Here is a 26,303-nt window from a genome sequence, read left to right on the forward strand (position 1 = left end):
CTCCTCTGATAGCCCCTCCACTTTTAACAAGGCTCCCACCCAATTCACCTTTACTAGTGGTTACCAAAGAGGTGGTTACAGGGGGAACAACAACAAAGGCAGAGGCAAAACCAACAACTCCCACTCTGCCTCCACCCCCACCCAATGACTTCCCTCCACTTCCCCCAGACCATTCCACTCCAGTCGGGGGAAGCCTCCAACAATTCCTTCCTGTCTGGACCACATCACCTCAGACAGGTGGGTGTAACAGATAATTCACTCAGGTTACTGCCTCGAACTAACATCTACCTCCCCCCCCCCCCCCCCCCCAAACATACCACCCAATCAGCATCCAATGTCACAAGAAGATTTGTTACTGCTAAAGCAGGAGGTAATCTCCCACCTACAAAAAAGTGCAATAGAACCACTTCCCCTGCGCCAAAAAAACAAAGGGGTTTACTCCCTGTATTTTCTCATACCAAAGAAGGACGGCTCTCTAAGGCCTATTCTAGACTTCAGACCCCTAAACATGTACATACACTCAGACCATTTCCACATGGTCACACTCAACAGGTCCTTCCTCTGTTTTCACAGGGCAACTTCCTTGCTACCCTAGACCTCAAGGACGCCTATTTCCACATTCCCATTCACGCAGCTCACAGGGAGTATCTCAGGTTCATAGTGGACGGGCAGCACTATCAATTCAAAGTACTCCCATTTGGAGTCGCAACAGCACCACGAGTGTTTACCAAATGCCTAGCGGTGGTCGCAGCACACCTAAGACAACACATTCACGTCTTCCCATATTTGGACGACTGGCTCATAAAAGCCAGCTCATACAGCCAGTGTGGACAACACACTCACGCCACTATCTAACTACTCCACGACCTGGGGTTCACAGTAAACCACGCCAAGTCTCATCTGCAACCGTTCCACACACAATACCTTGGTGCCACAATAGACACCTCAAAAGCTTTAGCCTATCCCAGTCCCGCCAGGATTACAAGCATACAGGCTCTTCTCACCAAATTCCAACCGCAACACTCTTCCAGCCCGAGTGTTCATGCAACTCATAGGGATGATGGCCTCTTGCATATTCGTAGTGCCACATGCAAGACTCCAGATGCGTCCTCCCCAAGAGTGCTTTGCACGCCAATGGAACCAGGCTCAAGGTCCGTTAACAGATGTTGGTAGACGGTCGTACTCCTCGCTCTCTGCAGTGGTGGAACACCAAAAACCTTTCCAAAGGAAGACCGTTCATAGAGCTGGTTCCTCAAATAGTTATGACAACGGACGGATCGCTTTCCGGCTGGGGAGCTCCCCCACTACATCACACCATGCAAGGCAAGTGGACACCTCAAAAGTTACTCCACATCAATCACCTGGAGTTACTAGCCATATTCCTAGCCTTAAAAGCATTTCAACAACAAATATCAGGCAAGACTGTCTTAGTCCGCACAGACAACATGACAGCCATGTACTACATACAAAAACAAGGCGGGACACACACTCTGCAGCTCTCTCAGCTAGCACAGAACATATGGAGGTGGGCTATACCTCAACATTTTTCTCCTAGCACAACATGTCCCAGGAGTCCAAAACACCATAGCCTATCTGTTGAGCCGTCAAACATAACAAATCCACGAGTGGGAACTTCTGCCGCAAGTTCTTCAACCGTTTTTTCAAATGTAGGCCAACCACAGATATACCTCTTCGCCACCCACGAAATCGCCAAATGTCCAACCTTCGCCGCTAGATATCCACACCCATTTTCCAAAGGCAATGCGATATGTATGAACTGGTCAGACAGATTTGCGTACGCTTTTCCGCCTTTTCCACTTGTGGTGCGCAAACTACAGCAACATTCCTTGACTCTCATCCTAATTGCTCCAACTTGTTCCAGACAACCGTGGTACACCACATTGCTGCAACTCTCCGTAGTTCCGCACCAGAAGTTAAACCTCTCTCCACGCCTCTTAACCCAGAACCATGGAGAGATCAGACACCCAGCTCAGCTCAACCTTGTGATCTGGCTCCTGAGCTCCTAGAATTCGGTTACCTTAACCTTCCCCCTGACTGTATGAACGTCATTAAAGAAGCTAGAATGCCCACCACTAGAGCATGCTATGCAGCCAAGTGGTAACGTTTTGTAATATATTGTCATAACACCACCAATCCCTTAGATGTGTCTATCCAACACATAATCGGCTATTTACTACACATCCAAAGATGCAACTTAGCTTACACGTCAATTAGATTGCATCTTGCTGCCATAGCAGCATATCTACATAATAGACAACATCTATCACTTTTCAGAGTACCCGCCATAAAAGCCTTAATGGAGGGCCTCAAAAGAATAATTCCCCCCAGAGCATCACCTTCACCTGTGTGGAATTTAAACATCGTTCTCACAAGACTAATGGGACCTCCATTTAAACCTCTACATAAATGTGAGCTACAATTCTTAACATGGAAAGCTGCTTTCTTAGTAGCCATTACTTCTCTACGAAGAGTTAGTGAACTGCAAGCACTAACCATTCAGGAACCCTTTCTGCACATGCATCATAATAAGGTTGTTCTCCGAACTAATCCTAAATTCCTTCCTAAAGTCATTTCTCCCTTCCACCTCAATCTGTGGAGCTGCCCGTATTCTTCTCGCAGCCACAAACAGTCGCATAAAGAGCTCTTCATACCTTAGATGTCAAAAGAGCATTCCTTTACTACATCGAGAGAACACAACAAACAACTTTTCGTGTCTTTCTCACCACCACACAAGGGCAACCCCATATCAAAATCTGGGATAGCTAGGTGGATTGTCCTAATGCATACAAATTTGCTACCACAAAGCAAAACATACATTATCTGTCCCTCCTAAAGCCCACTCTACACGAAAGATAGAGGCTTCAATGGCCTTTTTAGGGAACATTCCCTTCGATATCTGCAGAGCAGCTACATGGTCTACACCGCATCACATTCACAAAACACTATTGTGTAGATGTGCAAACTAAACAGGCAGCTAGTGTGGGCCAGGCTGTACTCAAAACACGATTTCAAACTACTGCAACAGATACTGGTAGTCGCCGCTAAGAGGGGATACTGCTATACAATCTATGCATAGTGTGTAATCTGCAGCTCATATGCCTGGAACGGAATATACTTACCAGTATGCATCTGTTCTTGGCATGTAGAGCTGCAGATCTACACACGCCCACCCGCCTCCCCGGCTACCTTTATCTGTTCCAGTGTTATCTTACTTAGATACAGCATACCTGCAGCCTGCAAAGGCTGTGTGTGTGTGTGTACAGGGCCTCTAAGTGTGGCACCAAAAGTGCTGCATCCCTTAGAGATCTTCCCTGGTCACAGTGCCCTGGATACTTGTGGTACCATTTACCAGGGGCTTACCTGTGGCCTGTGTGGTATTTAATTTAAAATGTACGACCAAAGGCATCTTAGAGATGCCCCCTGAAACTCGACCAACTTCTAGTGTCCCAACTGAGTGGTTGCTTGGACTGCCATCCACAGACATGTTTCTGGACCCCTGGGTCGAAAGCCTGCTGCTCTTGGGGGCCTGAAACAAAGCACATCCTGGGATGATGTGCCAAGCCTCCTCCCCAGATGGGCAGGGTTCACGAAGGGGAAGCTTCAAAGGCAAATGCCGCCTTTGTGAGCTTCCCCAGACCACTTGCTGCTTTCTACAACTGGTCCCCACTGGTTCTGTTGCCCACTTTGGGCGGGAGAAACAAGTGAGGGAGAGAGCTGTGCCCACCTCTGCCAACTCCACCCCTCAGGTGGGGGAGGCGAGGTGAAGCACAACCTCAAGTCCCTGCCATCTTGAGGGTGGCACAATAGGAGGTGTACCCACCCCAGGCAAGGGACCCATTGGTCCCTGTCTTCTACCTACCTGTAACGCCCCAAAATCTAGTATTTAGAGGGCACCCCAAACCTTGTTTCCTCAGATCCAGAAACAACAAAGAAGATAAGGACCGAAGAACCGTGCAGAGCTAGCAAGCGGACAACGCCCACTGACTTGGCCGCAGCCCTACCAGCCTGTCTCCCCTCAGACTTGCTCCTGCTAAATACCGGTGTGTCCTGCAGCCAGCAACCTCAAAAACCCCGGAGGACCTGCCAGCCTTCACTTCCAAAGACTGCTTCTCCCGTGAACACTTGATTTGTTCAACTGCAACCTCTGGCTCCGGCTGGACACTGCGAATCCAGACCACTCTGCACGCGCTGAATCAGGCCCGAGCGGAAAAACACGATGAGGTCTCCCCGGCAATTGTAACCCAAGATACAGAGATACCAGACCAACCTCAAGTCCCCAGCCGACGCTTGCGGCCTCAATCCAGAATATCTCCTCTAGTGCAACCAAGAGTGGGTAAGACTTCCCGACGCAAAAAGGCACCCCTGCACCAGACGCCCCACGGCCTTGTGTGCCACAACTAACAGTGTCTAGCCAACCCAAGACATCCCAACTTACCCCTTGAAGTGGTGGTCGCACCCAGAAGTTTTTCGTCCCTGAGCCTGCAGTGTTTCTTTCAACCGGAGTCTCTCCATAGCAAACAGGGCGCCCGGCACCAAAACAGCACTCTGCACCCGGCCGCCCCAGTGCCGCTGAGGCTGCACCTTTTGTGCTGACCCGCAACCCCAACTGCCCTGAGCTAAACCCTAGGAGCTTTGCTCCCACAGCAGTGTGGCTTGCTTGCTAGGAGCTACCAACCGGAGACCCCCTATCCTCCATAGGATAACATTGGTCCTCAACACTCTGCACCCGGCCGCCCTAGTGCCGCTGAGGGTGTAAAGAGTGCATCACTGACCCTGGGGGACCCCTGAGTCTAACCCCAGAACCTCAACTCCCACAGTCAATAACTTAACTTTGAACCGATAACCTGTTTTTCCTCCAATGGATAACATTGACAATTTTCTTCCAAAAAGTTTTTAGTGTGGAGTTTTGAAATCTAAAAATATTCTTGAAAAATCGCACGAATAACCAAAACATATTTGCTTACCTATTTGCAGAAAATGTCCCAGTGCTGAATCTAGGTATCCAGCACTGAGATAGAAAAGAAATGTAAAAAGTAACGTACCTGTAATTTACTGAAAAAGCCTATTCATTTCAGTGTATTGTATTTGCTAAGTATTGCAGCCTACTGCATCCCTTGTAAATCAAAGTACAATTTCTATTGCATTTTCTAACTGTTCTACATTCAGCAACTTATTACTGTAAAGTATTTAATGCCTACCTGTTCAATGCTTGCTGGATTCTAAAAATAAAACAGTATATTTTTTATACAAAAACAATTGGCCTGGATTTCAGCTCTTGTTTGTGAATTCATTTGCTGACTGAGGGTGTACATCAAATGCTTAACACTGTCCTCTGATACTGCCTTACTGCTCGACCACTCTACCACAAATGGAGAGTAAGGTTCTATGCAACTTTAACATCTGCCTACCTCTGGGGTCACCTGGACTCTATACACACTATAACTCATTTTGGTGTAGTATATTTAGAGCCAGTTTCCTACAAATTCCCAACTCTGGATCTCTTAGTAACTCTCACCAAAAAGAAATTAAAGTCGTTTCCAAGCAATTTCCCAGATAGAGAGTTGTGGGGTAATGTTTTTCAGATACAATGGATAGGAATGTTTGCATAATAATCCCCTGCCCTTTTCCTCTCCTCCCCAGGGTGATTTGCGAAACGATTCGCATAGCTCACGTATGGCCACGGGTATACTGGTACAAAGAGCTTCTCTTTCAGGAGCGATTTCCATGTATAGTCGTAAGCAATGAATAGTCTCGCCCAAGTGCGGGGATCCGGAGCACTTTATTTAAAATCTGTTTTTAAGTGATGACGTTCGCCTTTCCTCTGGAAGCCCTTAAAGTCATAATGCAGCCGAAGGGTATGCTACAGTGGTCAGATTTCTTCTTCTTGGAATTGGCAAAAGACGAGACTGCAATTAGATTTGCTCTCAGAATATATCTTTTTTGTAATGGCACAGAAAAGGAACCATCACAAACCCTTTGGCTATGAATAGACTGATATAAAGAAGTGCATGGCTCTGTAACCCAAAGGCTGCCATAATAGGTGTAGAAAAAGAAAGCTGTGCCTTAAAGAGCATAGACCGCCAACATCCCATTATGCTCAAGGCAAAGTCGCCGGAGATGGTGCTTCATCATCTGAGAGTCATAGCACAGCTGTTGGTCTTGGGTTTTTCGAAAAATTTACCCAAATTTCGACTGGTGCCGACTCGGCAACCTGTTCAAAGGGGCAGTACTGGACACTAATGTGAGTCGTGCTTTCCTGCCACCTTAGAAGATTCTAGACTTCGAAGCTATGATTCCAACTTATCAAGATGGAACGGATGTTCCAGTCCTGAAGGTTCTGCGCCTGCTTGGTCTGTTCGCTGTGAGAAAGTGTCCTCTTTCTTGCATGGTATGCCCCCACTTTTTGCTGAATTGCTGATGTACTTTGACTGAGTGTGCCCTGGGCTCCTGCCAATCAGGTACCCAGGGCCTGTGTTCCTTCTCTAAAACTGCATTGAAGCCTAAACTCAATTGGCATCTCTGGCCACATGTCAGCCCCTGGTAAATGGTACTATAGGCACCCTGGGCACTGTGACCAGAGAAGGCCCCTAAGGACTGCAGCACTCATTGTGCCACCCTTAGAGGCCCTCTACCCTGACACACACTGCCTTTGCAGGCTGAGTGTCTGGGTGCAGAACCAAATAGAGACGACATGGCACACATCCCTGTGTAAGAACATTCTCAAAACTCGGGCAACATCTCGCCCCAACCAAACGCACAGCTAAATTGCGCCTTTGTGACGGTTATATAATTATTCCACATTTTTCCATGTAAACCTATTAATCCAAATATATAAATCACTTGTTTCAACTTTTTCAATGTTATATACATCCACACGTGCAATGGAATGCCAATTTTCTGTTTTCTTATGTTCAAGGTGGGCCATCCGAACCTCTTCAAAAACACGAATGACACCAATTCATCCAAGACAGTATTTTATTTGTATAAAACCCCCAATGCATTTCGGGCCTAAATTGCCCTTCCTCAGGGGTCACTGTAATAACAAGCAAAACAATAACCATTATCACTTTAAGCCATAATTATACGTGGTGTAACATTACTAATCAACCGTCAAAATTTGTTTTATCTCAAACTCCATTACAAAGTACTATACGTGTTTGCCCCCATAAAGGTCCCTCAAAAAATAATAATCTACAGCTCTAAACCAACGAACCCTGCGTGCAACGTAAAGTGTTCCCCCAATGTATTTATATATTGTAACTCCCTTTTGTACCCATGGGACAATACTCCATCTAGTATAGGAAACTGTGATTTAAACAGATCATTCCACATGAGTCTTATGCTCCTTCGCCCCGATTAACTCAACTTATGCGCTCCAACCGCCTTACTTTCTATCAACCTCACATTACCTTCCTTTCCCCTCGTATGCAACCCGATCTTTCGTTATTTCTAACCTCACACACTCGCTTTCACTCGCGCACATCACCACACTATAGCGCGCTACTCTCTCCCCGCTTGACTCACTCCATACATTCCCCATACCTTCCGGCCACTCCTTCACTTCAACATCCCATCTAAACGTTGCTATTATCTTTAATTTCTTGTCACCTCTATTGCGCAACTTGTGCTCCAACATCACTTAAGCCTTCAGCAACGTTCCGTACCTGCAATAGATATTAAAAGCGGCCCGCATCATCTCCCATCTGCCAGGGCGTTCGCTCCCCACACAGCTGACCTCAACAAGCAATCATTCCCTCCCTTCTTCGACCTCTATTTGATCACATGCTTCCTTTTTACATTGCTCCCGATTGGTTCACAGTTCTCTCGTTTCCTGCCATCATAGTTACATTGTAGCACAATTTCAAATACAATAGACTTCATTTCCCATAATGCAGCTCAATAATAAACAAAAACATTGGCCGTATACCACTTCATCATAGCTTATGAATGACTAATATCATTTCAACGTCTGTTTACTAAATTAAATTAAGTGCAAAAGAAGGTTTTTTTAAGTTCATTTCAATGTAAATAAAACGCTGGCTTATGTGATGAACCACGGTGTCTCGCCCTGTGTGGATTCAAACAATGTTAGTGACTTTCCTTTTTCTTCTTTCTTCAGTCTTTTTCTACAGGTGCAATCCCAACATCGGGCATACTTTCTGCAAGAATTCAACTCTTGGGGGTAAGGGTGTGCATCCCTTACCCCTAAAATTTGAATTCTTACACATCCCTGTGTGCCATGCCCACAAACCACTGCCCTGGCATACATCAGTTACCCCTCTAGATGGGTGCCCTATGCCAGTGGTGAGGGTACAGGTGCCCTGTACCCCTACAGTGCCCAGGTCCTTTCCTGGGCCCTGTAAGTGCAGAGCTGCCATTAAGTGTATATGGTGCTGGGAGATTGTCATTACGAGCTTCACAGCACCATAGTGGCTGCACTGAAGACTGGGAAGCTTGGTATCAAACTTCTCAGCACATTAAACCCACACTGATGCCAGTGGGGATTTAATGTAAAATGCACGACAGAGGGCATCTTAGAGATGCCCCCTGAAACTCTACCAACTCCCAGTGACCTGACTCGGTGGCTGCCCAGGCTGCCACCAACAGACATGTTTCTGGACCCCTGGGTCGAGAGCTTACTGCTCTCGGGGGCCTGAAACAATGCACATCCTGGGACGAGGTGCCAAGCCTCCTCCCCCCAGGATTGGCAGGCTTCACGAAGGAGAAGCTTAAAAGGCAATGCCGCCTTTGTGAGCTTCTCTAGACCACTTGCTGTACTCAGCAACTGGTCCCCACTGGTTCTACCCCCCACTTTGGGCGGGAGACCCGGCGGGAAAAATAGTGAGGAAGAGAGGTGTGCCCACATCTGCCAACTCCACCCCTAAGCTGGGGGAGGCGAGGTGAAGTACAACTTCGAGTCTCCGCCATCTTGAGGATGGGGGTGACCCAACCAACCAGGAACAGGCTTCTGCCCCCCTCCCACTGGAGAGTGGCAGAATAGGGGGTGTACCCACCCCAGTGAAGGGACCCATTGGTCCCTGCCCTTTACCTACCTGTAACGCCCCTAAATTTAGTATTTAGGGGCACCCTGAACCTTCCTTCCTCAGATCCAGCAACCACAAGAAAAAGAGGACGAGAAGCAGTGCAGAGCTAACGAGGACGACGCCCACTGACTTGGCCCCAGCCCTACAGGCCTGTCTCCCCTCGAACCTGCTCCTGCATAACCCCGGCGTGTCCAGCGGCCAGCAACCTCAAAAACCCAGGAGGCCCTGCCTTTATTCACTTTCCAAGCTGTTTCTCCTGTGAACACCGGATGTGTTTGAACTGCAGCTTCTGATGCCAGCCAGGACCCGCGAATCCAGCACACTCTGCACCCGCCGAGCCCGGCCCGTGTTTGAGTAAACAAACTTCACGAGGAGGTCCCCCCGGCGATCCTGACCCAATATCCGGCGACCCCTGACCTACCTCAAGCCTCCAGGTGACGCCTGCAGCCTCAATCCAGGAGACCCCCCAACCCCCTTACGACCAGAGCGGGTAAGAAAATCTGACGTCCAAAGGCACCCCTGCACCCGTCGCTCCACGGCCTGTGTGACCAACCCAGTGGTGCCTAACCCTCCATCTACATCCCAACTTACCCTCGAAGTGGTGGTCACGCCTGGAAGATCTTCGTCCCCGAGCCTGCAGTGTTTTTGTCCCGGAGAATCTCCATTGAATTTAGCATGGCACCCGACCTCAAAACGTCACCCTGCACCCAGCTGCCTTAGTGCTGCTGAGGTTGCCCCTTTGGTGCTAACTTGGTCCCCAACGTGCCCTGAGCTTAACCCTAGGAGCTTTGCACCCACAACCCTGTGGGCCTGCTTCCCAGCAGCCACCAACCAGAGTCCCCCTATCCCCCATAGGATAACATAAGGGCCTCAACACTCAGCACCCGGCCGCCCGAGTGCCGCTGAAGGTGCAACAGTGCATCACTGACCCTGGGAGAGCCCCGAGTCTAACCCCAGAACCCTAACTCAAAAGACCGATTACTTACCTTGAAACGGATAACTAATTTTTCCTCATAGGATAACATTGACACTTTTTCTCTCAAACTTTCTAAGTGTCGACTTTTGAAAACTGCAAATATTCCTTAAAAATCAGCCAATTAACCAAAACGCATTTTCTCAACTGTTTTCAGGAAATGTCCCAGTGCTGAATCCAGGATCCAGCACTGAGTAAGAAAAAGTAACGATAACCTAACTTACCTGCTAAGTGAATTTCCTCCCATAGGATAACATTGGTGATTCTATGTGAAAAAGTTTGTGTCAACTTTTGAAATACAATAATAATCCTTAAAAATCATACCTTTAACCAAAACACATTTACTCACCTGCTTTCAGGAAATGTCCCAGGGCCGAATCTAGGACCCAGTCCTGTGGTTAGAAAAGTAATCTGAAAAGTAATTAACTGCATTTTACTTTAAAAGACCATTCAATTGAATGTACTATACCTGCAATGTGTTGCATCTGCTTTCTTAAACCTATAATCAAAACCAGTTATACTGCAATTCTGAACTGTTCAAACAAGACAATTACTACTGCAAAGTATTTATATGCTTACCTGTACCATGCATGCATGGTTCTAGAAATAAAACAGTATATATTTTCTACAAAACAATTGGCCTAGAGTTCAGTTCTTGAGTGTGTGAGACCATTTGCTGACTGAGTGTGTACAACAAAATGCTTTACGCTGTCCTCTGATACTGCCTTACTGCATGACCAAGCTACCACTTGAGAGTAAGGTTATATCTAACTTTAACCTCTGTCAAACCCTGGGGGACTGTGGACTCTGTACACCCTGTACCTCACTTTGGTGCAGTGTATATAGAGCCAGTTTCTTGCAATCACTTGTCTAGCAGGAAGTTGCGGCCCTCTTGGCCAAGGGGGCCATTGAGCACGTTGCGATGCCAGAAGTAGGTTGTGGTTGTTGTTCCCACTATTTCTTGGTTCCAAAGAAGGACAAGGGCCTGCGTCCTATCTTAGACCTCCGGAACGTCAATCGCTTTCTCTGGAAGGAGAAGTTCAAGATGCTCACGCTTGCTCACTCTGCCCTAGACCCCAAGACTGGCTGGTAGCGTTGGACTTGCTGGATGCTTATTTTCATATCCCCATCCTGCCGGCCCACCGGTGTTACCTACGGTTCACGGTAGGCCACGAGCACTTTCAATTCACCGTGAGCACTTTCAATTCACCGTGCTCCCTTTCGACCTTACCAGCGCCCTTCGGGTGTTCGAAAGTGATTGTGGTGGTCGCAGCTCATCTGCGAAGATCAGGGGTTTCAGTCTTCCTCTATCGCGACTGGCTGTTAAAGGCGGGCTCGCCCCAGGCTGTCGTCTCCCACCTCCAGACTACGGCTGACCTCCTGCATTTGTTGGGTTTTTTCCATCAACGTGCCGAAGTCTCACCTGATTCCCTCTCAGAAGCTCCTCTTCATCGGAGCGGTTCTGGATACGGCACAGTTTCTGGTTTATCCTCCCAAACAGCGAGTCCGGGACATTCGGGCTATGATTCCAAGCGGCGACCTCGCTCTTCGGACTCCCCTCGCCAGTTACGCGACCCGGCCGAGGGTCTGGGTGGATCCACCCCCGCGGCTCCATCGGAGCCGCAGGAGCCGTGCTCGTCCCCATACCCTCCGGTCCCTGGGACTGACGCGACTCCGGCGGAGGTCAGTGCCTTCCTCTCGGCCATGAGGAATCTGGCTCTGCCGTCGACCAATGCCGGCGCGCCTTCGGGCCCCGCAGGGTTGACTGGGCGACCTCGCGTGCCGGCGGCCCCGGCGCCGTCGAGGGCTCCGGCCCCGACTGTCCCCGAGGGATCCAGGCCTGGATCTCTGCCGGCGCCGGTCGACCTCACGACGCCTCCTCCGCCGGCGCCAACACCGGTTCCGCCCCCGACGCCAGCCCCGCACGACATCAAGCCTCAGTTTAGCCCTATACCGGACCCGGCGCCGTCCGACGCAGTTACCGGCGCCGATGGGTGCCCACTTGATCCACCGTCCGGCTCCGATCAATCCTCCTGTCTACCAGGAATCGGATGATGAGGGCGACTGGGAGGGGTCTCAGGACCCTCTGGCCGAACAGGCCCAATTGTCTCAGGACTGGGCAGAGTTATTGGGGGACGCCAGCGGTTTGGATACCTCTCCAGACACTGGATTCATCTCTCCTCCGACTGTGGCCTCGGAGGAAGGTGCAGCCTTTTCTGTGGTGCTGCGCAAGGCGGCCGAGTTGCCTGCTGTGGCTGTGAGGACTAACGTCCTCACCGAGGTCCTTCAACCGACAGCAAGCTCCACTGAGCCTCTGCTGCAGTTTAATGAGGCCCTCATTGACGTTCTCCAGGGCACTTGTTCCAAGCCCTCCACAGTCCCTCGTGTGGACAGGAAAGTTGCCCGGCGCCACCGCCCTGCTCCGGGCGACCCCCACTTTCCTCTCCCACCACCCACCCCGAGAGCCTGGTTATCCAGGCCTCAACCTCCCAATCCTCCTTCCCGTCCACTCCTCCGGATAGGGAATCCAAGAGGTTGGAGCAGTTTGGCAAGAAACTGTTCTCGTCCCTGAGTTTGGGACTGCGGTCTTTAAATACCGCTTGCCTGTTGGACCGTTACTCCCACTCGCTGTGGGATGCGGTGGAGGACGTGCTGCCCTTGTGCCCGGAGGAGGCCCGGGAGCGACTCACCCAAGCACTTGCTAACGGGCGAGATGCAGCGCGGCACGCCATTAGATGTGGACTTGACACCACGGACTCGCTGGGTCGTGCTATTTCCACCATGGTGGCGCTTCGGCGTCACGCCTGGCTGAGGTCCACGTCGTTTTCAGGGGATGTCCAAAGCTCCCTCATGGACATGCCCTTCGATGGCACTCGCCTTTTTGGCGAGAAGGCGGACAGTGCGCTGGCCCGGTTCAAGGACTCCCGGGCCATGTCCTTGGGTCTTTCGGCCCCGCGGCCGCAAACTTCCGCTTTCCCCCCCCCTTTCGTGGCCAAGTAAGGGGCGCCTCCTCACGTCCGCCCAGCCACCGGCCGCAGAACCAACCTGGTCGCGGTTTCCGCCGAGGCGGTTCTGGAGGACAACGTGCCGGTCAGTCCACATCCACCCCGGCAGCATCCGCCTCAAAGCCCTCCTAGTCTGAGCTTTCAGGCCCATTCAATGCCAGTGGGGGGCAGAGTTCGCCATCACCTGCTCCACTGGCACTCCATCACTTCGGACAGGTGGGTGCTGCAAATCGTCCGAAGGGGCTACTCCCTCCCCTTAGAGACGACCCCTCCAGCCATGCCACCGCAGAACCACCGTATGTCTGGATCATTTGCATCTTCTCCGGGAGGAGGTTTCGGCCCTCTTGGCCAAAGAGGCCGTCGAGCGCGTTCCTGGTCCAGAAGTAGGTCGTGGTTGCTATTCCCACTACTTTCTGGTTCCCAAGAAGGGCAAAGGGGGCCTACGCCCGATCTTGGATCTCAGAAGCGTGAACACCTTCCTCCGGAAGGAACGGTTCAAGATGCTCACTTTGGCTCAGGTTCTTGCTGCCCTAGACCCTGGAGACTGGATGGTAGCGTTGGACTTGCAGGACGCTTACTTCCACATCCCCGTCCTGCTGGCCCACCGGCGTTACCTGCGGTTCACGGTGGGTCAGGAGCACTTTCAGTTCACCGTGGTCCCCTTCGGCCTCACCAGTGCCCCTCGGGTGTTCACGAAAGTGATGGCGGTGGTCGCAGCTCATCTGCGCAGATCAGGGGTCCCAGTCTTCCCCTATCTCGACGACTGGCTGTTGAAGGCGGGCTCGCCCCAGCAGGTCGTCTCCCACCTCCAGACTACGGCAGACCTCCTGCATTCGCTGGGGTTCTCCATCAATGTGCCGAAGTCGCACCTGAGTCCCTTTCAAAAGCTCCTTTTCATAGGGGCGGTTCTCGATTCGGCGCAGTTCCGTGTCTATCCGCCGGAACAGCAGGTCCTGGACATTCACGCCCTGATTCCCATCTTCCGGTCTCTGTCCTAGATTTCGGTCCGGTTGGTGCTGCGGCTTCTGGGGCTGATGGCCTCCTGCATCCTGTTAGTACCTCACGCCAGATGGCGGATGCGGGCTCTGCAGTGGGACCTGAAGTTTCAGTGGGCCCAGCATCGAGGCAACCTGTCCGACCACGTCTTGATCTCGGAGGGCACTGCGAAACAGCTGCAGTGGTGGCTCACGAATCGCGATTGGGTCAGCGGCAGATCCCTCTCCCTTCCCCAACCGGAGCACTTGGTAGTGACGGATGCGTCCCTCCTGGGATTGGGGGGGCCATATGGGAGAGGCGGAGATCAGGGGACTCTGGTCTCCGGCGGAGACTCTGCTCCATATCAATCTTTTGGAGCGGAGGGCGACTCGACTTGCGCTGAAAGCCTTCCTTCCCTCTGTCCGGGGAAGTGTCGTGCAGGTGTTCACAGACATCACCACCGCCATGTGGTATTGCAACAAACGGGGCGGGGTGGGGTCGTGGACCCTTTGTCAGGAGGCCCTGCGCCTCTGGACATGGCTGGAACACCAGGGCATCACCCTAGTGGTTCAACATCTGGCGGGCTCTCTGAACGCCAGAGCGGACGACCTCAGCCGCCGGTGCATGATGGATCACGAATGGCGTCTGAACTCTGACGTGGTGCAAGGTCTCTCTCTGCAGTGGGGAGAGCCTTGGTTAGATCTATTCGCCACCGAAGAGAACGCGCGATGTCAGCAGTTCTGCGCATTGGAGTTTCCAAGGCGGCACTCGCTCAGACGCTTTTCGTCGCGAGTGGAGTTGCGGTCTGTTGTACGCCTTTCCGCCTTTACCACTTCTGCCCAGAGTGCTGAAGAAGATCAGGCGCGACCGGGCCCAAGTCATCTTGGTGGCTCCGGATTGGGCACGAAGGTACTGGTATCCCGAGCTACTCAGTATGTCCATCGATCGCCCGATACGACTGCCTCTTCAGTAGGACCTTCTGTCGCAGCAGCAGGGGACGGTCCTCCACCCAAACCTGTCCAGCCTCCACCTACATGCGTGGAGATTGAGCGGCGGAAGTTGTTGCCATTTGACTTGCCTCCTGAAGTCTGTGATGTCATTCTGGCAGCCAGGCATCCCTCCACAAAGATGGTATACGCCTGTCGGTGGAACAAATTTGTGGCATGGTGCACAGCAAAGGCTGTGGATCCCCTTTCTGCCCCTCTTTCTGAGGTTCTCCTCTTTCTTCTTTCTTCGGCCCAGCAGGGCTCTGCTCTGGGCACCTTGAAAGGTTATCTTGCTGCTATCTCTGCCTTCCTTCGGCTTCCTGATCAGCCTTCTCTTTTCAAGTCCCCTGTTTCACGCTCTCAAGGGCATTACTCATATGTACCCTCCTGTTCCTTTCGTAATGCCTCAGTGGGACTTGAACCTTGTTCTCACTCTTCTGGTGTCCTTCTTTCCTGCCTAAAGTCGTGACTCCCTTTCACATCGGGCAATCTGTCACGCTGCCCACCTTCTTTCCGCCTCCGCATCCTTCAAAAGATGAAGAGAGGCTCCACCGTCTGGACCCAAAACGTGCGCTCTCCTTTTATTTGGACCGCACAAGACTGTTCCGGGTGGACGACCAACTTTTTGTTGGATACGTAGGGGCTAAGAAGGGTAAAGCTGTACACAAGCGGACCATCTCTCGGTGTGTTGTGTATTAAGACCTGCTATTCTTTGGCGAAAAAGGTTCCTCCTGTTGGGCTACGGGCCCATTCTACTCGGGCCACAGCGGCCACGACTGCACTGGGACGGGGAGTCCCCTTGCAGGACATCTGTCAGGCGGCGATGTGGGCTTCGCTGCACACGTTTGCGAGACATTACTGCCTTGACAGCCAAGTCCGGAGGGATGGCCACTTTGGCCGTTCTGTTCTCCAGGACTTTCAGGTGTGATCTTGGTTCGCAGACCCACCACCGGGGTTGTTATTGCTGGGGTATCTATTCTAAGGTGAGGAATCTAACTAACGTGTTTCTTTCAGATGAACAAGTTACTTACCTTCGGTAACTATGTATCTGTAAGAAATATTGGTGAGATTCCTCACCGACCCACCCACCCCGTTCTGCGAACAGACATCTAGGGTTAAGGTTCTCCCTTTCAGGGGCCCTAGATTTTTTGGCACCAGTGTCTGTCTCTTGCATGGCTCAACGTCCCTGGCACGGAAAGCTATGTACAAGAACTGACGTCAGCGCGCGAGGGCGGCGTGTAAGTACTCCGACGTCATTCCGGCGCACGACGCCAACGACTGACCCGGAGCCGCAGACGACGCCTAGCGACGCGCAAGGGGTATTGCTACAAAAATCTTTCCGGATCCAGCCTGACGCCTGGGGTTATTCTAAGGTGAGGAATCTAACTAACTAATGTTTCTTACAGATACATCGTTACCGAAGGTAAGTAACTTGTTCTTATTGAGTATTGTGTACTGGGTCAAACTGATTTCTGGTCTCCGAGCAATTCCACATTCTGAAATCTGCATTGACGAATGACCCTGTCTAACCTGAGACTAGGAACCTAAAAGCACCTGGTCTGTCAATTTAAGAGTGCACTGGTATTGTTGCTCTGGCACACTCAGGGTAAGGCCCAGTAGCTGCCCTATGATCCCAATAAAAAACCTGATATTGGTAGGATAAGTTATCCATGCCAAGTGATTGACTGGCTGGATTAGGCACAGCATGTAAGTGGATAAGATGTGTCAAACGTGTTACCTCGTGTTTCTTGTACATTGGTATGAGCAACTAATACTGTCACCTTTTGAACTTTTATTTAGCCTCTTGTTTTCTCCCCTGTTCTTGCAGGCCTTCAAATACTTTACACATTATTACAAAACGTGGGACAAGAAGAAGCAGCTGCCCAGAGTTTCTATCAAACATACTTCTGTGATATTCTTCAGCATATTTTCTCTGTTGTAACTGACACTTCCCATACTGCAGGTACGTTTATGAAAATCCATGCTGTATTACTGACTTGCTTGAATACCTTATTGCAGTCCCCTTTATCAATTTCAGCTAGTAGGTCAATGTGAGAAGTTGGCCTGGTATATGATGTTCACTAGTTAAAGTGACCACCTTGTACCATGCCAAGCAACCCTTATGGTGTGGTTGTAAGTCAACCTTTTCGGACTAGCTGCCCTAGTGGTAGCGTAGGCTAAGCAGTCTTTGAGGCTAAACTCGTTAAAGCGTGTTAAGCAGGCTGTTTTACCAATTGTAACCCCCCTTTATACCAATGAAAGGACACCACACAGATATATATTGAAAATATATATGTATTTATTTCTCAAAGTATCCCCTAGACTCTTTATGAGCACAGGTGCACAAATCGTTAAACAAGACAATGTGATAATATACAGAAGTTGCACTTTATATGGATGGGCCCTGGTGGCCACTCAAACCATATACTAAAATAGTGGTATAAGTACCACGAACAGGAAAGGGAAAAGGCCTAGGGCCCCTAGAATCGCTGGGCCTACAAGGAGCTAACTTCAGTTAGTGACCAGGAGGTCCACGGGTCGCGTGTGCAGTGAGGAAAGTTACACGCGGGCTCCCATAGGTTTTTAATGGGTGCGTAAAAGTTTAAAAGTTACTGCGGAAAGGGTCTTCTGGGTGGACTACGATCTCAAGATTCAAAACACAGACACTAGAGATGATTCTCTACACTTGGGCACCGGAGTGCCAGCTTTACCTCACCCACAGGAAGCGGGTGCATAGGTCTCGGAAGTGCGTCTGGTTTCTTCTATCGATTCAATGGAGCCTGATGACAAAGATGCTGCAGGCGGTCGGTCCAGAAGAGCTGCGTTGGATCGGAGTTGTAGAAGACCTGAAAGCAGAGGGGACAGTGTTCACAGTCACTAGCCAGTGACCGGCGTGGCACCAGGTAGGTACCAGGCGATGTCGGGTGCAAACAGGTGGTGAAGGGTAGCTTGTCTCCACAGCCACGTGGTCCCTGAAGGTCGACGACGTCCAGGAGTCGAGTCACGAGCTGTCCCACGCAGGCTCTCGCTGTCGGCGGTGTTGGCGACTCGAAAGAAGCAAACAAGCCTTGGCAAAGGCAGGAGTCGTGGAAAGAGAGGAAAGCTGATTGTTCTGACCAGCAAGTTCAGAGGGGCTGCTCTTTTGGAGAGCAGCTAGGGCCAGTCTGGAGCAACCAGACCAGCGTCGTTAGTTTCAAGTTTCGTCGCCAAAATGGCCACTAGCCAACGGGCCAGGGACCGGGCAGGCGCGTCGAGATGCAAAGTGCAGAGGGGCCCCACGCAGATCGTGGAGATGCCGGAGGGCTCACCTTTGGTGCAGATGCTGCTCGGGTGTTGGGCTTCTCAGGACCCAAAGCACAACTTGGAGGGAGCCTCTGTCGTTGCGCTTGCAGCTTGTCGTCGGTCTTCCAAGATGGCTGGCTCCACGTGTCTCGGTGCCTCCACGGGTTCCTTCTTTTCAGGGACTGTGGATCGGGCGGTGAGAGGTCTGGAGGTCCAGGTCTTGTCGGGCTCTGGGCTCGGGCTCCGGCAGGAGGCGGCGGCAAAGCAGACGTTCAATAGCTGGTTGGTGCTTGCGTTAGCAAGATGGTCACTCCCTGACCATAGGGGAGATTTCCTTCAGTCCTCTGTGCAGCAGAGCGTCGAAGTTCCCATCTTCTTCTTGTGGTTAAGTTGATTCCAGGATGTCTGAAGTCTTAGGACACAGCTCCTACCTTTAAGCGGATTCTAGAGGCCGGACTACCTGCTAGGTCCCTCCCTAAGGGTGGGACCAGGAAGGGGGGTGGTTACACCCCCAATCCTTTGTCCAGCTCGCCCCAGGTCCGGGGCTGGTGTGCCCCAGGACCGGATTGAACTGGCGTATGCACCGAGGCTCCTTGTGAGCCTCAGGCATGTCTGGTTTCTTTCAAGCCCTACCTGACCAATACACAAAATCCTGTCTGGGGTGGTGCTCGCACCTCCCCTGGCAGGAAACCCTTTGTCCACGTCTCCCAAGCTGGAAGGACTCCCAGCAGCAGGAGGGCAGACTTGTGTCTGTGGTGGCAGCATCCATTTTGTGGAGCTGAGACTATGTCTGATTTTACCCGGGTTTCAGGTACTGTACATGTCGTGTCCCTCTAGAAGGGTGGAATGCTAACCCCGTCGCCAGAATTGGCGAGGGGTTAGTATTCCAATTCATATGACACCTTACTCGATATGTTTTGATAAAGCCAAACCAAAGATAGCATTTAACCGCGAGGTTCATAATGCACTTAAGAGTATATGGTATGACGATATCTGGAAACAGTAGAAGGAAGTGGTTCCGACCACTGCAGACAGGTTCAGCTCATGCCAGAGCACCATCTCACATGGAACCAAGCACTCTGCCTTCAGGATTGTCAAGGCCTGCCATAGGAGTGACTTATAGGTTAACATGTGTCCCATTTAAGGTTAGGTATAGGTATACTACACCTAAGTAAGAGGTGGTTACACCAACTTACCCCAGCTGAGTGATCAGCCAGTTGTGTCAAATTGTTAGGCCAGGCCAGGGGTGGCACAATACATGCTTCAGCCCCTGGTAGGCCTTGGATACACCAATGCCCTGGGTACCTAGTGTACACTGGTACAGGGGCTCACAGGGTGATCCACTTCCAATTGGTTATGCACCTAGGGTGCATAGTGTAAATTTAGTAGAGAGAACAGCAGGCTGGGGGTCTGATTGGCAGGCCCACAGCCTCAATATGTCAAAAACCAGTGAAGCAAAAAGCAAAAATTTGGGATGACCATAGGATAGCAGACCCTACTCTCCTACAGTCAATTAAACCATGCACACCTAAAATATGCAGCAGTTGATCTTTCATAGTTTAATATGCTTGCATTTTCCTCACCATTGGGTTGGAAAGAGTCCGTATGCTTACTAATAGCAGAGTAAGAATTGTATTCATGCTGAGCAATATGTTCTCCATTATGTACATAGTCAGTGAACCTAATAATGGTGGTACAAGCTCCACCCATTAAGGGAGGTGTGTTCGGAACTTAAATTTCAGTATCTCATCACACTTCAGATTTTCAACCTTGCCTCTTGCTGGGATTTCCCTTGAGAGCTCTAACCATGTATACTATAAGGAAACTGGCTTTTTGCAGATTTACCCTGATGTTTTACCCTTATTTTTCAGAACAAATTGCATGTCCTCTGACCCTTAAAATGTTGCATATTTTAATTGGCTTGTCCTTAGTTGGCATACCCTAACTTTCTTTTAACTCCCTAGTATATGGCGCCAGGGGTGCCCAGGGCCTGTAAGTTGGTGTCCATCATGGACTGCAGCACTTCTTGTGCCACCCTGAGTAGGAAAACGTAAAACATGGCTCCCAGTCTGCCACTTCAGAATTTAGGGACAGTTAAAACCGTCAACCCTACTTTGACATTTAAAATAATGGCAAACCCAAACCTCTTTTTAATTTATGTAAGTCACCCACCCCTGTGGCAGTACTAACGAGCCCTAAGGCAGAGTGCAGTATAATAATTGAAACATGTACTTTTTACACGTTCTAGCAGTAAGAACTTGGAATAGTTGTTTTTACTGTCGAAAAGCAAGTAGCCCCATTAGCAAGTAGAGTTACAGCCTGACACCCCAGCCTTACTAACTAATGAATGGGGCTACTAAGGTTGACTGTTTGGTATAAAAAAAAATCAGTTAATTAAATCTGATGTAATTGTTAAATCAAATTTAATGTCACTGGTGGACAAAGTGCAACTTTAGAAGTTGCTACGCTAGTTGCCCAAACTTTCCAGTGAGTTGCCCAAAACTTCCAGTGCCCGTTTACTGATGCACACGGGAAAGTCCTGCAGATTGCTTTCTGCCCTCCTGGGAAGACTTGCTGTACTTACCCGTTTTTTTATAGCAGTAGCCACCCACGTTTTGACTGGTATCAGATGCAACTTTGACTGAAAGTGTGCTGGGTTCCTGCTAACCAGGTCCCCTCAGCACCAGTGTTCTTTCCCTAAACTCTTCCTTTGTTCCACAAATGGTACCACTTTAAGATCCGTATAAGCCCCTAGTAAATGGTACCCCTGATACCTAGAGACTGTTACAAGTACATCAACTTGATAGTGCCGTGCACTGTTCACTGGGTACTAATACCCAAGTCTCATGTGAGACAAATAATCAAAACATTAAACCATTATTTTAACTCTGCTTCCAATTTATATATCCATCATTAAATCATGATAAAATAACATAATCCAACATACGGTATGTAAATTGTCCAACAAATGTGTGTGAATATAAACACAATTGTAATCTCAATCGTATGACTGTACATAAATCAGTACATTGACAAAGTAAAGATTTGTTCATATGAGCCCGATGCATTTCGGGACGAAGAAGTCCCTTCGTCAGGGGCCAACCTATAACGAAAAACATACTGTTACACTCATGTCGACATTGCTGTGTTATACCTATTTACATTTTATACATGGAAAGCGACATTACCCAACTTGCCTCAATCCTGAAGTTCATATTGGTCTCCTGCAGATTGTAATTGCCCTATATAAGCTCGAGTGCAGCTGCACAAATGTGCTGGCTGTTAAATTTACCAATCCAGGTGTACCAGGATGAACGAAAAACGCCAAAAGTAAAACGTGCGTGTACCCCATAGTTAGTGCATACAAAACGGTGAGCGGGATAAAGAAGATTCATAGCCATAACACCCATGCTATGACACCAAAAGAGTGCTGTGCTCCAAAGACCATGCTCCCGAGAGAAACTATATGGCAATGTTGTAAGAAACTTGTTTCAGAAAAGGGAATGCACACCTATTCACAAAGTAATCCTTAAATTAATCCTCATGATGCATTGATGCGTGCTCTTCGGAAAAAAGTGCCTTGCCCATTGGCACTTGGAATAACATGAATAACAATTTGGGGCGACATACACCCCAATCCAAAGGCACAGCACTCTAATCCTTGAATCCTCAGTTAATGTTGAAACCAATTGATCATATTTTAAGACATGTAATCACTCGCTTGCACAATTTTGTTTTCTTAACTCCCGTTTGATCCACAGGTGCAGTATCATGCCAATTTTCCAGATTTCTTATGTCATTGATGTGCCCGTCCGGACCTCTTTACAACAACACGTACTGACGCATCTTATTCATCCAAAGGCAGCTTTTATTAAAATACCCAATGCATTTCGGGCTACTGGGGCCCTTCGTCAGGGGTCACTACAAGTGATAATAAACACACATTAATTACACAATCATTTTCTAATACACAAAATTATACTTCTATTATTAAACTGAAAGCAAATTGCATTGCCCAAGTTGAAAGCTCCCTGCTTGCTGTGCTAACTCTGTCCATGCACTGAAACTTCCGTTCCCCAACTTGTAGTACGAAGCCTCTGGCAACATTCAGACTAATCCTTTTAGTTCTAAATTTAAAGACAACCACATTATTCTACCATTGGCTCCCCTTGGAATGCTACTTTGTTGAACACACAGCCCTCTGCCTGATTCTTTCGTACGTATTTACTTCCCCTGCTTTTTAAAATTTACTGCTAATACTGCTCTGATGTTCTCTCTCTTTCTGCTAACTCATGCTCCTTACACATAAGTATACACCTTCTTTAAACAGCTAGTTTAAATACGAAGGGTGAACATGATCGTCAACACTTCTTTTGAAAAAAATATGAAGAGGGTTGATTTACGGCAGGTACGTGTTGCAGAGTGGTTTAAATGTGGGAGGCTTTTTTAACATTTAGTTCACGTATTATAATTGAGGTTTTGAAAATTGGCAATCCGTTCATGTTTAGAACAAAGTGGGAGGTCAAAAGTGCGTACCTCAGGGCGAACTTCAAATGTTTAAAGAAGGTGTATACTTATGTGTAAGGAGCATGAGTTAGCAGAAAGAGAGAGAACATCAGAGCAGTATTAGCAGTAAATTTTAAAAAGCAGGGGAAGTAAATACGTACGAAAGAATCAGGCAGAGGGCTGTGTGTTCAACAAAGTAGCATTCCAAGGGGAGCCAATGGTAGAATAATGTGGTTGTCTTTAAATTTAGAACTAAAAGGATTAGTCTGAATGTTGCCAGAGGCTTCGTACTACAAGTTGGGGAACGGAAGTTTCAGTGCATGGACAGAGTTAGCACAGCAAGCAGGGAGCTTTCAACTTGGGCAATGCAATTTGCTTTCAGTTTAATAATAGAAGTATAATTTTGCGTATTAGAAAATGATTGTGTAATTAATATGTGTGTTTATTATCACTTGTAGTGACCCCTGACGAAGGGCCCCAGTAGCCCGAAATGCATTGGGTATTTTAATAAAAGCTGCCTTTGGATGAATAAGATGCGTCAGTACGTGTTGTTGTAAAGAGGTCCGGACGGGCACATCAATGACATTAGAAATCTGGAAAATTGGCATGATACTGCACCTGTGGATCAAACGGGAGTTAAGAAAACAAAATTGTGCAAGCGAGTGATTACATGTCTTAAAATATGATCAATTGGTTTCAACATTAACTGAGGATTCAAGGATTAGAGTGCTGTGCCTTTGGATTGGGGCGTATGTCGCCCCAAATTGTTATTCATGTTATTCCAAGTGCCAATGGGCAAGGCACTTTTTTCCGAAGAGCACGCATCAATGCATCATGAGGATTAATTTAAGGATTACTTTGTGAATAGGTGTGCATTCCCTTTTCTGAAACAAGTATAAACTACAATTATTGCCCTACCTGGGTTTGCACCCGCCCGAATTGCGATAAAAGGAATGAAGAAGGAACATTGCGGAGGTCGTTTTTTCCACAAGTTCGGCGGAAGATCACATCCAGACAGTATGTTACAAGAAACGGGACAAACAAGTGATATTAGATTAACGTGCACTCCATTGCGCAATTTGAATAGTGAACTCTAAAGAGCATTTGACATTTTTTTGCGAGCCCTTGCATTATCAGAAGTAAATGTTTTGTGTTGATTTAACATCAGTATAGCATTGTTTTTTTCGTTCCAATTGCTGAATTGTGGGAGCAGTAGTTTTAAGATCAGGAGGGCGGGGTGTTCTGAAAAGAGCAATCTGCTTCAGGTGGCATCATTTAATTGGCGGTGAACATGGGAGGGATTACAACATCACAGCTAGTTTAAATACGAAGGGTGAACATGATTGTCAACACTTCTTTTGAAAAAAAGATGAAGAGGGTTGATTTACGGCAGGTACGTGTTGCAGAGTGGTTTAAATGTGGGAGGCTTTTTTAACATTTAGTTCACGTATTATAATTGAGGTTTTGAAAATTGGCAATCCGTTCATGTTTAGAACAAAGTGGGAGGTCAAAAGTGCGTACCTCAGGGCGAACTTCAAATGTTTAAAGAAGGTGTATACTTATGTGTAAGGAGCATGAGTTAGCAGAAAGAGAGAGAACATCAGAGCAGTATTAGCAGTAAATTTTAAAAAGCAGGGGAAGTAAATACGTACGAAAGAATCAGGCAGAGGGCTGTGTGTTCAACAAAGTAGCATTCCAAGGGGAGCCAATGGTAGAATAATGTGGTTGTCTTTAAATTTAGAACTAAAAGGATTAGTCTGAATGTTGCCAGAGGCTTCGTACTACAAGTTGGGGAACGGAAGTTTCAGTGCATGGACAGAGTTAGCACAGCAAGCAGGGAGCTTTCAACTTGGGCAATGCAATTTGCTTTCAGTTTAATAATAGAAGTATAATTTTGCGTATTAGAAAATGATTGTGTAATTAATATGTGTGTTTATTATCACTTGTAGTGACCCCTGACGAAGGGCCCCAGTAGCCCGAAATGCATTGGGTATTTTAATAAAAGCTGCCTTTGGATGAATAAGATGCGTCAGTACGTGTTGTTGTAAAGAGGTCCGGACGGGCACATCAATGACATTAGAAATCTGGAAAATTGGCATGATACTGCACCTGTGGATCAAACGGGAGTTAAGAAAACAAAATTGTGCAAGCGATTGATTACAGGTCTTAAAATATGATCAATTGGTTTCAACATTAACTGAGGATTCAAGGATTAGAGTGCTTTGCCTTTGGATTGGGGCGTATGTCGCCCCAAATTGTTATTAATGTTGTAAGAAAACCAGAATGGTAATGTTTTTTTGTTGCCACTGTATGATTGAAAGTGTTCCTTTCTGATGGATACAGCTGCCAGTGGATTCCTCACCTTGTGAATATACCCTGCGCCAGCATTCTACTGAACTTTTTTTCCCAGCTCTCTACGCCAACGTGGACGTCATAATACCTCCGCTCGCGACTCCGTATGACGTCACCGGAGCGATAAGAGACCCATGTCGGCGTGATGACGTCAGTTCCCTTTTTTCCGCGCCGTCGACGCGGAACGGTTTTCCAGCACTCTCCTGCTACTTTATTGACTTGCAGTGGGTTACTGTTTCTGGATAAGCCATGTCTTCGACGAGAGTCAGGTTTTAAACCTTGTAGGGAATGTGGGGGCCACATGTCCATTACTGACCCCCACGAAGATTGTTTATGGTGCCTTTCATCTGACCATGATGTGGATGACTGCTCCTGTTGTAGAAAGATGAACCCCAAAGCCCTGAAAGAGAGGGAGGCAAAACTGTTCACGGCCAAGGCGAAGAAGGAAAGAAGAGGTAGGAAAAAGAAGTCGAGGCCTGGAGTCGTCGACTTCGCACTCTTCGAAGTCAAAGAAACACCGTAAGAAGAGGAAGCCTAGCTCTCGGCGCCGATCGTCTAGTAGTAAGGCTTCGAGGTCGCCTCGGTGCCGAAGCAAGGAAGTGTTTTCTCCTTCCCCTTCTCGTATGTCTCCAGAGAAGTCACCTTCGCCGAAGTTGACTCCGGCGCAGTCACCGGCGCCAGTGGAGTCTCCAGCTTCCGATCCGGATCAGGAGGAAGAACTTTCTCCGGTGCCAGCTGAACCTGCGGCGCCAGTGGAGGGCTCCGGTTCCTGATACTCCTCGATCGGTTCCAGGATCAAACCCGTACCCGCAATTCCCCACTCCAGGTGCGGATTCAACGCATTTCCTCAATGCGATGTATGGGGTTTTTCAAAGGGCTGCCTTTACATCCGGCGCGCCATCTGGTCCCGTGTGTCCAATGGCATACACCTTGGGAGTGCCGCAGCGTTATGCTCAAGCTCCTTTTATGCCCTTCTTGCCGATGGCTCCTTCATGGCAGTTACCGGTGCCGTCTGGAGATCCATTCCGGCTTCGTCTGGATCGTTTGCCTTCGGAGCCTCCCTCGACGCTGTTGCAGACTCCATCTGCTCCACGTACGGCGCCGCTGACGCCGGGTCCTCGTATCCGTTCTCGAACAGAAGCCCAGAGGATTTTGGAGG

The 26,303-nt window shown here is 48.8% G+C and overlaps 1 protein-coding gene across 1 annotated transcript in view; it reads left to right on the forward strand.

The window, feature by feature from the left end:
• Nucleotides 1-26,303, forward strand: part of XPO1 (exportin 1) — a 908,600-nt gene that overhangs the window by 832,607 nt on the left and 49,690 nt on the right. Inside the window, exon 22 of the mRNA XM_085612347.1 lies at nt 16,833-16,967. Within this exon, the coding sequence (XP_085468473.1) occupies nt 16,833-16,967 (135 nt within the window). The remainder of the gene's footprint in view (nt 1-16,832; nt 16,968-26,303) is intronic.

The sequence above is a fragment of the Triturus cristatus genome, chromosome 6, assembly GCF_964204655.1.
Source record: "Triturus cristatus chromosome 6, aTriCri1.1, whole genome shotgun sequence".
NCBI classification, from domain to species: Eukaryota; Metazoa; Chordata; class Amphibia; order Caudata; family Salamandridae; genus Triturus; species Triturus cristatus.